At 43.7% G+C, this 16978-nt stretch overlaps 2 protein-coding genes across 2 annotated transcripts in view; both read left to right on the top strand.

The window, feature by feature from the left end:
• Positions 1-14013, top strand: part of LOC307262803 (adenylate cyclase 9) — a gene marked incomplete at its 5' end in the record, with an annotated part of 37722 nt that extends 23709 nt beyond the window's left edge. Inside the window, 8 exons of the mRNA XM_080043794.1 lie at positions 4727-4837; positions 5534-5790; positions 5974-6076; positions 7092-7300; positions 8035-8194; positions 8341-8483; positions 8581-8604; positions 8824-14013. Coding sequence (XP_079899920.1) covers positions 4727-4837; positions 5534-5790; positions 5974-6076; positions 7092-7300; positions 8035-8194; positions 8341-8483; positions 8581-8604; positions 8824-10168 — 2352 coding nt within the window. The 3' untranslated portion in view covers positions 10169-14013. The remainder of the gene's footprint in view (positions 1-4726; positions 4838-5533; positions 5791-5973; positions 6077-7091; positions 7301-8034; positions 8195-8340; positions 8484-8580; positions 8605-8823) is intronic.
• A 1296-nt stretch (positions 14014-15309) lies between these two features.
• crebbpb (CREB binding lysine acetyltransferase b) overlaps positions 15310-16978 on the top strand; it is a 45019-nt gene continuing 43350 nt past the window's right edge. Inside the window, exon 1 of the mRNA XM_080043835.1 lies at positions 15310-16142. Coding sequence (XP_079899961.1) covers positions 16058-16142 — 85 coding nt within the window. The 5' untranslated portion in view covers positions 15310-16057. The remainder of the gene's footprint in view (positions 16143-16978) is intronic.

The raw sequence follows: 16978 nt of genomic DNA, 5'->3' as shown, positions 1-16978 counted from the left end.
GCCTACCTAGTAATGCACAGGCAATACTGTTATTCCCTTTATCATATTTGTGAACATACTGTATAGCCTATATTATTTGATATTAATGCAAATGTGGCTTCTTGTCTATTTCATTTCAGACCACACACACATTCTGTTACTTATACAGACCTAACCCCACAAAGCCTAAGTTAATTAACCTGTGCATTGCTGTGCTGTGCTGTAAACCACCAAAGTCTGCTATTAAAGCCCATGACTGCATCCTACCATCTACTGTGTGTTCTTACCGACACCCCAGGAAGACACTCTGCTCTAACCCATTAGCCTTATACAGTCCACCCAATCAACATTTGGTCCTTCGAGCCGGATCTTGTGATTTTCCTGGATCGAGATGTTGCCTTTCAACATGCAGCCAAGGCCACGACGCCAACTTCAGCCACCTGCCTACCTCCTAGACTATGTCTATGACTTGAGTGTAGGCCAGAGATTTACTAGTCAACCTCCTTTATCCCTTAACACAGCACAGCATGCACATGGCACCGAGGAGGGAGAAATAGCATCTCCACGATCTTCTGGAGCCTCCAGCCCCTTAAGCCAGTCAGGCCCCATGGATGCACTGACTTCAGCCTTCGAGGAAGGACTTTCACCTTCAAATAAGCAAAGCATGGATCCGCAACATCATGCTTCTAGCCCTCACGGTCCCCTCCTACAGCCTATCCCCGCTCCACAGCCCCTCCCTTACCACCGGCCATGGGAAATGAGTCTCCAGCAGTTACCACACGTGCCACCTGGCCCGCCCGGGTTACCTCAACCTCCAGTGAGTATGTACCAGCCGTTCGCTGTCAACCCATCACAGAGTACTGCAACACTGACATTTCCTCAGTCTTTGCCTGCGACTACGCAACCACCTCAGATGAGTCACAACAGTGGAGCTTCGACAGCGCAGTATCTTCCACAGTATCCTCCACAGCTCAGCTATAGCTATCCTCACCCCTCAAGTCAGTTGACTGGTCACCAGCCTTATCCTCATCCACCCAGCCTACCCCCTACCAAGATGGATGATTCAGCCAAGGACCAGGGCTTATATGATCTCTTAGGGAGCATGCTACACGAGCTGCAAGTCGTCAAAGATAAATTAGCCTCTGTGACTCCTAGACAGCCCCAACCAGATGCGTTACCACAAGCTGCCTACATGCCGTACTATGAGACCTCTCGGGTGCAGCCTACAGCGATGTCCTATAGCTACCTGCACCAGCCTCCTGTTCAGTCACAACCTGCTGCCTACACAGCTCAGCCTGCTCATGCTTGGTATCAACAGCCCAAGGTAGAGCCACCTGGATCCTTCCATGCCCACCCACCGCAGGTGCCTTCTCAGCAACCTTACCCCCCTCAGCAGAGACCTCACTCAGGTGCCCCAATGACACCTCACGCATACTCAGCAGTCCAGGAACAGATCTACCGGGGTCCCAAGCCAACAATACCAAACTTTGTCACTAACGACCCTAGCGAGTTCACTCGTTTAAGGATAGCCCTTGACAACCTGTTGCCTCGTGACGCCACCGAGCTATTTAAGTATCAGATCTTGATGGATCACTTGAAGTTTGAAGATGCTCGCCTGGTGGCGGACGCCTTTCTTAATTCCCCATCCCCCTATTCAGACACAATGGCTGCTCTGACTGAGAGATATGGACAGCCTCATAAGCTGGCTCTTAAGAAGATTGCCAATGTGATGGATTCACCTGACGTCCAGAGGGGAGACACAGAAGCATTTCAGAGATTTGCCTTACAGATAAGGGCCCTTGTGGGCATGCTGAACACTCTAGGCCCTGAAGGTGAAGCAGAGCTGAGATGCGGGTCTCATGCAGAGCGACTCCTGAGTAAGTTACCAGCCGAGATGAGGTCAGAGTTCCGACGTCATATGGGCCGTCGCCCTGGGCCAGTGTACACTCTCCATGACCTGTCAGAGTGGCTCCAGTATGAGGCTTGGTGCCAGAGCTTCGATTGCCATACCAGCAGCAAGGGACCTAAACAAGGGCAGAGACAGGATCCCAAGAGAGAGGTTAAATCATTCACGTGTTCAACTACCGTACTGCATGGAGCCGCTGAGGTTGAAGAGGAACAGACTTCTGAGCCAGCCCCGTCCAAGCAAACTCAGAAGGCCTTCTGTCCTTACTGTGGAAAGGACGATCATTATCTCAGCCAGTGCACTACCTTCAAGGCATTCAGTAAGGATCAGATGACCAACTGGATCAAGACCAATCACAGATGTTGGCGCTGTGGACGTACACACATGGCCGCTCAGTGTACCCTGAAGAAGTCATGCAGCATATGTAATGGCAAACACCTCCAGATCCTCCATGAAGTCAACTCCAAAGGCGCGAGTGAAAGGCCCCCCCTGGTGAGTTCAATTACTCAATCCTTCTATCTGGACAACCCCACAGATTGCAAGCGAGTCCTCCTTAAGGTCATCAGAGTCCTGCTTCGCTATCGAGGTAAGACCCTCAACACTTATGCAGTACTGGACGATGGATCGCAACGTACTATCCTTCTCTCTCCTGCTGCCCACAAGCTTGGTTTACAAGGCACAGATGAGAGTTTAGCCCTGAGAACGATCCGCCAAGATGTCCAAACCATTAATGGTTCCTCAGTCTCCTTTCAGATCTCGCCTGCAACCCATCCTCAGAAGATCTTTGAGATCACAGCAGCCTTCACAGCCAAACACCTTGAACTGGCTGACCACTCCTACCCTGCTGCCATCCTGCAAAGGTATAAGCACCTCAAAGATATCCCACTGCAGCCCTTTGAACATGTGCAGCCCTTACTCCTCATCGGCGCTGATCACACTCACTTGATCACTCCAACTGCACCTGTTCGCTCTGGCCCACCAGACGGGCCAACTGCCATCAAGACACGGCTTGGATGGGCGCTACAGGGACCAGCACGATACCTCCAGACACAGCTTCCGCCGCAGCAGTGCCTCTTCCTCTCCCTCACCCCTGCAGAGCTCAAGCTGAAGAGAGATGTAGAAAGGTTGCGGCAGCTCGATGTCTTACCTTATCGCTTTGAGAAGCAAGTAACAAGATCTAGGGAGGATCAGGAAGCCTCCAACCTCCTGAAAACCAAGACGACCAGAGTGGAGGTGAACGGTGACCTCAGTTACGCCACACCACGCAAGAAAGACTCGCCATGCCTCCAGGCCCCCAAGGAAGCTGTGATGACCTGCCTCATGAGCATGGAGAGACGCCTTGTGAAAGACCCTGACAAGACAGCAGTTTGCACTGCAGAAGTGGAGAAGCACGTTACCAGCGCTGTAACTGATCTTACCTCAGAGACCACTTTCCGTGGGTTTATCACCCCACTACCACCCGAAACAGACAGGGCCAAATACAGCAGCCGGCAGGAACTGGGAAAGGCAGGGGTTGAGAACCTCAATGGGGCGGCAGGTCTTCCTCCAACCAGTACCTTTCAAGATGCAAGGGATCAAGCTCTAAGTAGGGACCAGTTGGAGAGCTTTCCTGAAGATTATCGACTCCTGAAGGCAGACCTAGCAGATCCAGATCCTGTGACACCCAACAGCCTTTTGATGGGGCGGCCAGCCGATTCCCTCCCCCAGATCGTGTATCCAGAGTCTGAGCTGCTAGGAAGACGGAGATGCTACCTGAGTTACCGGACGGAGAGGGCAATCCTGACGGCCAGGACGGACCTTAGGTCGGCCTTTCCATGGTGCAAATTTCAACACAAATTTGGGGGCGGCTTTGTTGGAAAGGCCGCTTCCCTCATGCACCCGCACTCGCCGTGCCCGCGCTTATATTACTTTTGGACATTCCATGCGCACAGAGGGGCAGAGAGTTCAGCGGAGGAGTAGTGTCTGTTTGTGTGCGTTATTGACCAAAACGTGAGTTTGTCCATTGTGAACGGCACATAACATGTTTTAGGTTAAGCCTACCGTGACTTATATATTTCTTGAGCTTTATGAGTGTTTAAAGTGAGTTTATTACCTGTTTGTCACGGCCTGTGTTAAGCTAATTATTATGTAGAAAACGGCGATTTTGCCCACTTCATTATCCTAATTTATGCAGCCTTAGTTGAAGTTACTAGCCTGGTGTCACCCTATTATATGTAAGCCCCTGTTATTAATGTTATTTCGCTACATATAGTGCAATGTCGACGATCTTTGTGTGTGTGAATTCGCGGGTCGTTTATAGTGTAACGGTCACGTTAATGAGCCATTAAGCCCTTTGTTCTATATGTTTCCCGCCTTTGACCACTTAACACTGGTTTGTGTTTCACCATTGTAACACTGTGTTAGTGAAAGAGTATATTTGTTTAGCCTACCTAGTAATGCACAGGCAATACTGTTATTCCCTTTATCATATTTGTGAACATACTGTATAGCCTATATTATTTGATATTAATGCAAATGTGGCTTCTTGTCTATTTCATTTCAGACCACACACACATTCTGTTACTTATACAGACCTAACCCCACAAAGCCTAAGTTAATTAACCTGTGCATTGCTGTGCTGTGCTGTAAACCACCAAAGTCTGCTATTAAAGCCCATGACTGCATCCTACCATCTACTGTGTGTTCTTACCGACACCCCAGGAAGACACTCTGCTCTAACCCATTAGCCTTATACAGTCCACCCAATCAACAACAAATAAACTTGCCTTGAGTAACCTTGCCTCATGTGCCCCATCTCCCCTCTGCACTACCCCCCCCCCCCCCCCCTCTGCCTCCACCCAGTCTCCCTGTCTGTCCTGCAGTGTGCTCCTGATACCAGGGGAGAATCAGATTCAGGAGGAAGTAACCGTGCACAATGGCTGCCATGATGACCACAAGACCAGCAGCAGCAAGGTTAGCCTGGTTGATGTTGTTGTTGTTGTTATCTGAAGCAAACAGATAGGACTTTAAAGTGTTCATCCCAAGACGATAAACCTTTGACATGTCTTTACAGAGTCTGGAACTCTTAATGTAACATCCAGTTCAGTATAGTTCATCTAGTTATTCTTCCATCAAATACTGGGTCACGCTGAACCAACTCTGGTTACATTTTTTCCAGGTCAGGCAGCAAAAAGAAAAAGGACTTAAAAATAGTTCCAAAAAATAGAACTCAGTGAGTCCCAGATAAAGTATGCTTGACCTGTTTTTTCCAAAAGCAAAGATCCATTATAGTCCCTTCTTTTTTGGGGAGGGGGATATTCAGGCTTTCTCTCTCTCTCGTGTGTGTGTGTGTGTGTGTGTGTGTGTGTGTGTGTGTGTGTGTGTGTGTGTGTGTGTGTGTGTGTGTGTGTGTGTGTGTGTGTGTGTGTGTGTGTGTGTGTGTGTGTGTGTGTGTGTGTGTGTGTGTGTGTGTGTGTGTGTGTGTGTGTGTGTGTGTGTGTGTGTGTGAGAGAGAGAGACCTAGGGGAGACAAAAGGACACATTTACTTCTTTGGCTAACAGGAGAATCTCTGGCAGGGACTTTTTAGTAATAGGTATCCTGGCCGAGACACTCTTTTTCTCACATGAATGCAGTTTCATATTTTTCTATCCTCTCTCTTCTCCTATAAGGACTCTTCAAATGTGAAGTGCTCCCCGGCAATCTCTGCAGGGCGCAGTCCCAGGGTTCTGAACGGCCTGCTCAGCCCTCAGCTGGAGGCCTTAACCAACAGCCAGACGTCACTGTGTGAGATGCTGCAGGAGAAGGAGAAGAAGACATGGAGTGGAGGTGCCCTGGGCATGGACCACTCTGCACTCATACCTCTGAGATCCAAGAACTTCAGGGAGAGGAGTGACGCTCACTTTGTGGACGTTATCAAAGAGGACAGGTTAGAATGAGCCAGGGATATATACATGACTAAATCAATCTCTAAACATAAAAAAATATAAAAAATGCACAGATGACCACTAAGTCAATCTCAGCAGGTATGTGAATCTTCCAGCCTTACTAGCGGATTGTAACATATTAAATACAAATGGTTTCTACTGTTTTTTCTCTGTGCCTCTGACAGCCTCATGAAGGACTATTTCTACAAACCTCCCATAAACAAGCTGAGCCTCACCTTCCTGGAGGGGAGCCTGGAGTCGGCCTATCGGATAAGTTACCAGGAGGAGGTGTGTGTGTGTGTGTGTGTGTGTGTGTGTGTGTGTGTGTGTGTGTGTGTGTGTGTGTGTGTGTGTGTGTGTGTGTGTGTGTGTGTGTGTGTGTGTGTGTGTGTGTGTGTGTGTGTGTGTGTGTGTGTGTGTGTGTGTGTGTGTATGAGCTGTATATTGGCATGACATAATAATAACTGTATGCCTGTGTTTTTAAATGAATGTACAAGCTTATGTTTTGAATGAATGGTTGCCTTTATCCATGAAGTTAGGTCTGATATTTTGTTCAGTTTTTACAACTGACGGAGAAAACCAGTGTGTTTTCGTTAGCGTGAGATCTATCGGTGTCTGTGCACGTCTTTCTACCTGTCTGTCTGTCTGTCTGTCTGTGTCTGTCTGTCTTTATGTTTCTGTGTTGTGTCGACCCGGTCAAGACTGCGGCAAAGAGAGATCACTGCAGGACCCCCAATATGTGGCTTTTGTATTAGGTTGTGATGCCCTCTGCTGGTGTGACCTCAGAAGTGCATCTTCACTCTCTTGGCTGCAACTGTTGCTACATCGTCTAGATACTCATACCCTGCGTTCCAATCCCCATACTTCCCTACTATTTAGTATGCTAGAAAAATATTTAGGATGTCCCGATACATGCACGTCAATTGTAGTATGCTGAAAATACAAAAATGCCCCACTAACTCCAATAGCATTTTGGAGTATTCATCTTCATTCTTGACATTTCTCGACATAATGAAAAAAAAACTTCCTTATCTGATTTTTTTTTCTCTCCTGTGGCCTTAAAACTCTTCTGTACTTTAGTATGTAGTGTAGTAAAAAGAAAGTATGTGATTTGGAACGCAGGGATAGTCTAGAGTCTGAGTCATTGATATGAGAATTGGGATCAATCATTCACTTATTGTCGATTGTTGGATCATTTATATCCAACTTGAATGTTGACACCTTTATGATCATCATATTTTATATATATATATTTTTTTTAATCCCTGCAATGCTTTTGTATGTTTTTTTTTCTCCCTCCCAGGTGGAAACCCGAGCAGCAGTGCAGACATTTGCCAGTCCCATGTTCAGTTCTTTCCTGGACATGCTGTTGTGCTGTTCGGTGTTTCTGGCTCTCTCGCTGGCCTGTTTCCTGCGACCGCTCGTCACCCAGGAGAATCCGTCCACGCCAGCGCTCACTCTGACAGCTGTAGCCACCCTGTTGGAGGCTCTGGGTCTGATCATTGCTATACGGTGAGATACTAAAGTAAAGAGGAAGGCTTGAAGACAATGTCAGAAGGCCACATATGTAGAACTTATTCCTTTTTTTTTCTAACCGCAAATAGAAATAGTTTTGAAAAGTAAGGAAATGATTGTTATTATTATTGTTATTATTATTATTATTATTATTATTATTATTATTATTATTGGGTGTTTTTAGGACTATTAGTTTGATAATGATAATCACATCGGTGATGTTGATCAGCATTTCATTCGTCTTTGTAATAAAAATATTGTGTGTGTGTGTGTGTGTGTGTGTGTGTGTGTGTGTGTGTGTGAGCTGAGGGAGACAAAAGGACACATTTACACATTTGGCTAACAGGATAATCTCTGGCAGGGACTTTTTAGTAATAGGTATCCTGGCCGAGACACTCTTTTTCTCACATGAATGCAGTTTCATATCGTTGAGTGGCAAATATATTAAACACAATTATATTTGTCACACAAGCCTTGATATTAGATCTTTCTCAGCAGTTAAATGAATCGGTCATGTTCACTGACATTTGGTTTGTGTACTGAGAAGCTCTTGTGAATTCAAGCCGGGCTGTAGACAACCATATCTGAAATCAGTTAATTATACAGGATGGGATCAGATCTCGAGTATCAGATAAACACTGCATAATTATTATCTCATACACATGTATTATTGTTTGTACTATACTATTCTGTGTATCAATTACAATGTCCTCATCCCCCTCCACCTCCAGTATGGCTTTCTATCTGGAGAGTATGCTGAATTGTACTCAGGTGCTGATGAGAGCAATTTCAGGGTGGGTAGTGCGTCACTTCATAGGAGCCATCCTGGTGTCCCTGCCCACTGTGGCTGTCTACTCCCATGTCGCCTGTGACATGCATCTCACCATGCAGGTACACTTGAAGTTTCATATTTCTTCAAATTTTTCAGAAATCGTATCACCTTGCTCATAACATTTCCAACTCTCACTTAATCATATTGAGCATATGAGTGTTTCTGGTTAATGACTCTGTGCCCTTTCCCCCCTTCCCCCCCCCAGTCCACCATGTTCCTCTGCTGTGCTGTCATCATAGCTATCATTCAGTATTGTAACTTCTGCCAACTCAGCTACTGGATGCGCTCAACTCTTGCAACTGTGGTGGGACTAGCTCTGCTTGCCCTGCTCTTCAGCACACCCTGCAGGTACCACAAACTCAAGAGACATGAAAGGAAAAAATATATATATACTTGTCCATTTCTTGTGTATTCATCGGCACTACCTGTGTTTTATCTTTTCCAGTGTTGCTAAGAGTTTTTTTCTCTGGTAAGTACAATGGTTGTTATAAGCATTGTAAGTGACCAATCATTTGACCTCTTCTTGGTAGACGTTTGCTTGTAATCAGTCTTGTGGGTTCCAAAATGATGCACCGTTTAAATGTCCGTGAAGTGAACGCAGCTTCTGCCCTACTCCTCCCTACTTGTGCTTGTTACTTCCAGTAAAGCTAAAGAAGCAGAATACATTATTCCTCTCTCTCTCCAACAGGTCGGATGACCAGAACAACACCAGCAACAGCTCCATGGTCATGTCTGACAGTCCAAAGCCCAGCCCACGGGACCTGCTGGGCCCTGAAGCCTGTGTGGTCTTCTTCCTGCTCTTACTCCTGGTCTGGTTCCTTAACCGTGAGTTTGAGGTCAGTCACCGCCTGCATTACCATGGCAACGTGGAGGCTGACCAACACCGAATCAAGATCCAGAACATGAGGGACCAGGCCGACTGGCTGCTCCGCAACATCATCCCCATCCATGTGGCTGAGCAGCTGAAGGTCACCCAGAGCTACTCCAAGAACCACGACAACGTGGGCGTCATATTTGCCAGTATTGTTAACTTCGGTGAGTTCTATGAGGAAAGCTACGAGGGCGGCAAGGAGTGCTACCGTGTCCTCAACGAGCTGATCGGAGACTTTGACGAGCTGTTACGGAAGCCCCCCTTCTCCAATATCGAAAAGATCAAGACCATCGGTGCCACGTACATGGCTGCGGCAGGACTCAATGCGCAGCAGTGTGCGGAGGCGGCACACCCTCACACCCACCTCCGCGCTCTCTTCGATTTCGCCCTGGAGATGATGCACGTGGTGGACGACTTCAACAAAAACATGCTGGGCTTTGGCTTCAAGCTACGCATCGGATTCAACCACGGGCCTCTGACAGCCGGGGTGATTGGCACCACGAAGCTTCTCTACGACATCTGGGGCGACACTGTCAACATAGCCAGTCGCATGGATACTACAGGCGTGGAGTGTCGTGTCCAGGTCAGCGAGGAGAGCTACTGTGTGCTAAGTGGCATGGATTATGAGTTTGATTACCGAGGCACGGTCAACGTCAAAGGCAAAGGTCAGATGAAGACCTTCCTTTACCCTAAGAGCAGTGACAGTGGCCCTGTGCCTCAGTATCAACTCTCAGTCTCACCAGAGATTCGGGCACAGGTGGACGGTAGCATTGGGCGCTCGCCCACTGATGAAATCGCCAGCCTGGTGCCCACAACAAGCACAAATGTTAGCGGTACCAACAATATCGTACCCATTGCCAGTGCTGGTTTCTCGACTAGCGCAGGGCTTAGCCATGAGAAAGAGGCGGACAACTGTGGAAGACGTCCCTCTACAGAGATGTCTCATTCCAGACGAGCTTTATCTCACAGTGGCACGGCGTCAATACCTGTTACCAACCGACAAGGACCTCCTCCTTCTGCAAATAACAACCAGCTCACCGTCGCACCTTCGGACCAGCAGAATGCATCCACAAATTTGGCAACGATCTCTCAGAAAGACATCAAGAAGGACAAACTCCATGACGATCATGACAGTGACGTTGGCGATTTAACCAGACTTTAAGATTTTGTTACAATGGCACTTTTATCATAATCCTTTAACCCTTTAAGCTTGTTCCTGCTGGTTGGCATTTATAGAACCGCAGTACATTTGGTCTTACCACAGGTAGAAAGAGACTCCCAGGTCTCTGTTCAGCAGGTTGTTTCTGTGCACATCTGAGCAGCTGAGGTTATCAGTGGAGGATGCTAGCTGGACCAGAAAGTGAGTGTCAGGCAGGAAAACACTAGCCTGGTCCTACCAGACCATCGCACTTCATTTCATGACTATTGAAGGGAAAATTACATTTGAGCGGAAGCAGGTAGGCGGGTGGAGCCAGGCTGGGAAAACACAGAGTAAATTGGAAGATGTGATGGCTGACTGAGCTTTCTCTTGCCTGATACAGATTCCATCGTCTCCCATGACCTTACTTGATTATCTGTACACCTTTAAATCTTAAATATTTCTTTCGTATGTCTTTTAAGTGCCTTTAGAATAGAGTTATGTGCAGACCAAGCCTTTTTAATAAGGGAAAATAACAAAAAGGGAAAACTGTAAATATAAGCTAACTTTTTTGGCGAAAAGTGCTTTGCTTTTGTTAAAATTTACTTTGTAAACTATTTCTTTTTTGCTATGATATTTTGCATTTTATCAAAGAAGAGCTCAGCAAGCTGACATATCAAAAGTGCTACAACACGAGGAGAATCCTAGCATGTGTCAAGTGAAGGGAAATAAGACGTGTGTAAGTAAAATCCACAATAGAATGCAGTTGGGGCCTGTTTCCGTGTTCTTCATGAAAACTTAAAGCAGAGCCTAATCGGTACAGACTAGGGGCAGGCGTGGTCAAGCTGCATGCTGAGTGAGTGTATCTGCATGCATACAGTGTGAGTGTGTGTTTGTATTTGTCTGTAACATGATCATGCGAGTGCGAGACTTAATGAGTAGAGGTGTGTTGGATATATTAAACCTGCCTATGAGTTACTCCACCAACTTGGTGCAAAACTGCAGGATGATAACATATGAGGAAGCAGGCGGGACGTGGGGCAGCTTTTTGCTCTGGCCTTGGTCAAGATCTTTGCATTGCATCAGTACTGAGGCATGATGGCCTCAGCTACATTTAATCAGCATGCTTGTAACAACAACATGGTAGACAAGGCTAACTGTTGCTAGTGTTTGTGCCCTCCCCTGAGATCCAGACTGTTATGGTAATCCAAGCAGTGATTAGTATTGATGACTATTTCAATTGATCAAGGCACTTCTGTACCTTTTTTAGAGTGTTTTTAGCTGTGGCTGTAGGTCGAGGAAACAACTGCCTTTAGATTAGCTATGGATTACACTGTGTATTAGTTGATAGAGCTTTTAAGATGTGGATAATCAGAGTGGAATGTCACAAATCAAAACCAAGTCTGTTAATTGTATTTATTGTTGCACAAAACTTGAAATGTTAGTGTGTGTGTGTGTGGAGCGCCCTTCTCTCATTTCTATTTGAGAGACATTACTGGATGGAAATGCATTAGCTGCTTCACACTTTTTTAATGGCATGCAACTTAATGTATTAGCACTGTAAATGCAAAGGCAGTGCGCCAAATGTATTTTGTATTATTACCTATGTGTTTTTGTTCATTCCTTTTTGGCTTCATTGATTTCGTGCTATCATGTCAGATTATCAAGGTAATACACATCTCTTTTGCATATAGAATTTGCAGCCACTTTTTGTAAGCGTAAATGGACTCAGAGGCAAAAAGTTTTACCATGAAATCCACTTGTGTCTTCATTTTTTTGACGTTTCAATACCCCGGACAACACATTAACCTCATATTCAAAAATCAGTATTTCGACGTTATGAAAACCAGATGATTTTTGCAGAAAAAAACTGAGAGCCAATTTCCCTTGTTTAATCATCACATTTACAGCATTTCATCTTCCGTATTTCATTTTCCATCACATTGCTTTTTCTATGTGTAAAAAAAAAGGGAAGCTTGTGCCTTTCGATCTGAAATGTATCTTATTTTTTCACCGTCTGCTCAAATTTGCTTTTTCATTTTTATAAGATGCTGAATATTTTTCAAACGCTTATGGATAGCAAGCATAAGCCGCAGAATGTTTACTTTTTGCACTTCAATCACTTCATTTTGACATTTCTAGGTCAATACATTTGAGCAGTGTCTTTTCCTAATGTACATCACTCAATGTAAACAAACCAAACATATTCAGCATTAATTGGCTTTTTTTAATGCAGTTTTGCGATTGCTTTTTATTCTACCTTCCATTGTTTACAGTATTTATTGCTCAGACGGAGTCGGGTCGTTTTTAAATTCATTAATACAAATTTAACATAATTGGTTTCAAAAAGAGAGCATGACCTCCTTCACGCTGACGAGCACACAACCCTTGTACCAGCCCCCAATGTGCATTTGTCATATACTAAAATAAAAGGGCGATGTGAAAGGTTATTGCTGTTTTTATCCAGGTTAAGTGCTAAATAGAGATCATGATACTTGAGTGTAAGCTAAAGCTTTTATTTTATTTGTTCATTTTTTATCCTTCATAGTGATTCTAATGACCTCTTTTGAATAAAGCATTTTTTTATGAATTCTGAACATTTAACTTATCCGGTCCTATCTTGAAAAACACAAGACATCATATCAAGATAGCCCTGCTTTGTTTTTCCTCCTTTTGTTTCACTGCAAACATGAGCTTAAATGTCAATTTGGTTTGGATTTCTCAAAATGTAAGTGGCATTCTGAACCAGCAGAGTGGCACACTGAGAACGTGTTGATGCCAAAGAGTGTCATTGCCATCTTTGTACGTTGTATCTTACCTGCTCTTTAAGTTGCAGGTTGTGTTGTGGACGTTAAAGAAAGGTAATTTATATATTCACTGGTAAAACACATTTGCACAATGCACTCACTTTTTAGGTACAGTATGCCTATATTATATGTATAGTACCCAAGCATTTTTATATTATTTATATCAGCGCATGTAGAGTATTAAATAGTCTAAGAACTGGGCGATTTCAACACTGTTGGAATAATACTTGTGTGTTCTGTTTGCCTGCATGTGTGTAAAAAAAAATGTATGAGTGTTTGTCAAACTGTGAGATTGTGTGTGTTGTTGAAGAAGATGCTCTTATCTTAGCAGGAATGTGTCGAGGACATTTTAGTCAACTTCATCATCTCTAAAAGTAAGACTTTGCTAGGACAATAATGCTTCGATCCATAAAATGGGTGAAACACTTCTAGTGATCTGCAGGTAGATAGTATTTTAGTACTATTTTAGCCTGCTACAGCCACGTTTTAATGAATTGTTGCTTTATTTTTGGAATTTGTTTTGGACACAGCACGCTACTAGGTATGCAAGTGAAGGTTAATAAAGTCAGTTGCTGGGAAATGTTGTCCAGTTGAATTTATAGCCTGCACACTATACCTCAAGGCTCTGTGTTTACCAGTGGATGGAACATGATCCCAAGTACTGAATATTAGTAGGCAACATCTTCAAAGAAACTAAAGATGGAGTCAGCCATTCTCAATGCTTGTTGTCAAAAATCACTTATAGGCAAAATCAGTGAACATCTCCCTCACAATCTTGTCCATACTAAATAAAGAAAATCCAGTGTTAATACACATAGTACATATACATACATATGTAAACAAAAGGTATATAAACAAAGGGGGACCCCCGTAAAGCTAGAAACTTGCCCATTAAAACTGGAATTTTTTTCAGCGCACACACAGTATAGCCTATACGTACAGGTAGTGGATCATGCAAAGATATTAGCTGATTTTGACAACAAGCATTCTCGCAATATGCTGACAAAATAAAAAATATCACACATTAAACTGCAACATAATATGTAGATATTGTATTTTTTTGGTCTTTGTAGGTTTTTTTATATATGTATTTGTACATACACTTATTTCTTCACCACCTACTTGCATGTGCTAAATGGTTTGCTTTTTATTTTTAAATCTATATTTAGTCAGCTCTGTTTTTTTCTTTCAGCTGCATTTCTGTTTCTATATTCCTAAAATGTTGTTCTTGGAACTGTGTGTAACAATGCGAGCAAATGAAGAACAGTATAATTCCTTTTGTGTGTGCAAGTTCTTAAAGCCATAAAGCTGGTTCTTATTCTGATCAAGTGGTTTCAATTAGCTCCACTTCAAACCAGCTAGAACTTTAAATGCTGGTGACACATGTTAATAATGATAATCTGGTATAACAGGCATAGTTGCACTGACAATTAGTTCTTCTACATTCAATCATTTAAAGGTGGAGTCAGCAATTCTGGAGAATCGTTGAGCATCTATCTACATTTGCATTATTGTTATTAATGCATTCATTTAACAACTTTTTAGCGGTGTATATAAATAATCTAGAGCACATTTAAAGGTGGAGACAGCGATTCTGGATAATGCTTGTTGTCAAAAATCAACGGTCAGTAAATATTTCCTCATGACAGCGGATTTCAGTACACACTGTAGGGTACAGGCAGGTTTTTCACTGATTTTGACAAAAAGCATTCTCGAGTATCGATGAGTCCATCTTTAACCACTTTATATAGGTTAGTCCTATAGGTTGTTTAATATAAGGCAATTTCCCTTTTTATAAGCTAAACTTTTTAATATGTATGAAAACTGAATCGTAAAATAACTTATGCTGTTATATAAATGTTGTGAAATTACCATATTTCTCTCCGTGATTTAATATTCAATGTAGAATATTGCATAACAATCGCAATAATTAGGTGCATGTCAAAAGTGTGTAGGCTAAATTCTTAGCTATTTAGTTACTTTTCACCACCAATGAGTTATGACACATATTAAAAATAGGCCTATAATAAATGTAGGCCTATAGGAAGTAGGCCAACATTTATTATTTATTATTATTTAGTATCTAAGTGCAGTAGGCTAGGCTATTGACTGCCATGTGTATGAATATTTCGATGCAGGTATAGTACATTTCTATTTGTGGGGTTATTCCTCCCCTAGAGGCAACTTCACGTACGTACACATGACGCACGGTGTGGGACACAAGGTTTACGTCAGGACGTCATAGCGCGACAACCCCCCCCCCTCCACCCCCCCTCCACACAGTCTAGCAGGGAAGAAAAAAAAAACTTTTTTTTTGTATCGGAGGAATCAACAGCCGCCATCTTGACGCGGCTCAGAATCGGGATTTCGGGGGGAGCATTAATTTTAAAAACCGATCGGAGCTGCCCAGACCGGTCACAAACGGATTTTTTCGCGTAGAAAATTGAAGTGTGAGTTCTTCTGATGATTAATAATGCAAACATGTGAGGATTACATGGGTTTTTACCGTCTAAAGAGCCCACTGTATATTTGATTTCCCTTTTAGAGAGCGCCGCTTCTCGCCGTATCTCCGTCCTGAGACGCTGTATATACCGGGAGACAGCGACGAGAAAAATAATCCACTTCATAGAAAATATTTTTTGAATTTTGCTCTTTTTATTTAAGCCTGAGATAGATTTTATGGTCGCTCGTTTCGCCTGCGAAAAAGATGATTCTGTACAGACGTGAAACCGGCGATCTGAGGAGAACGGGATTTGCTTACGCGTTGTATAATATTTTATGATTTATTTTTATTTATTTTTCTCGAATCGAAAGAATTTTTGGACGTAATTATTGGGTATAATTATGTGGGTGTTGGGTGTTGGATTATCATGGGTTGATCTTCGGCGGCGAAGCGTGGCGCTGTTGCCCTTCTTTTGAAACCATATTCGCCAGGCAACATTTTGCCAGTCTGCCAGTCAAGAAAGAAAAAAAACCCTTCAATTGCTCTTTTTACGCGCAACGTTAGGAAAAGTAACCAGTTATTACACGAACCAGACGCCGACAAGTTGGACTGATCCAGCTGTTATTTTACTGCATCATCCATTCATAATAATTGCCGAGCAGGATGGCTGACAATATGCTTGATGTCGGACCCCCCACTGCAAAGCGACCCAAGCTGAATTCACCTCTTTCTGGATCAGATGGCCCAGGTAAGAACATCACGCGTTTTTTTTTGTTTTTTTTTAGAGTGACAGGTAAGATGTGCTAACTTGAAATAAATGTAATTTAAACCCTTTTGTGGGCTGGATGCATCCACCTCAAGGGAAAGAGAAACGGCAAAGTGAGCCCATCTGACACTTCAGTAGCCCAGCGCTTTGTAGCCTACTCACCACAGGTAAACTGTACATCAAGTTGTTGTAGCATTTGCTTGATTATATCTGCATTCAGTGTAAAAAGTGCAAACTCACTGTCTCCAACTCTTAGAAGAGGGAGAGTATCCCTCTTTTTTAAAGGTTTACAAGTTAGGTTTAATGACATTATAGTAACTTACCCATCATAGCATCCCAGAGGAACAGGTTAATAAAATGCTGACAGCTAATCTACAGGGCTAATGTGAAATTTGTTCCCTTGTTTTCCCCAATTGGCACCCTTTTTGTTGGACTACTGCTGTCTTGTGGCACCTGTACCAGCCCTAAAAAAAACAACATCCATTCCACTCTTGATCTATTTTTCTTTTTAGTAAGACTAGTTTGGTGTTACCCACCAGCGTCTGCATCTGTATCCTTTTAGTTGTATTTAGTGTCTTGCTTGTTGACTCCTCCTGAGCAGTGTAGATTCTTGAGCAGTGTAGATTCTTGACAGGGCATTGAACCTGTGTTGGCTGATCCCTCTCACCACCAGGGCAGCCTGGCCACAAAAAGGTTCAGTCCCTCTTTCATTCAGCCAAAATGCTTGAAAGGTCGGGGTTAAGAGTTATCTGGGGAAATATATTGGCAGAATAAACAAGTTTTAATCCAAGCTTCCAAGCTTTCTTCTTCCATTTAAC

This window comes from Ammodytes marinus (genome assembly GCF_949987685.1).
Source record: "Ammodytes marinus genome assembly, chromosome: 16".
Taxonomy (NCBI): domain Eukaryota; kingdom Metazoa; phylum Chordata; class Actinopteri; order Uranoscopiformes; family Ammodytidae; genus Ammodytes; species Ammodytes marinus.
The sequence above is the reverse complement of the archived record's forward strand: the minus strand, read 5'-3'. Positions and strand labels throughout refer to the sequence as shown.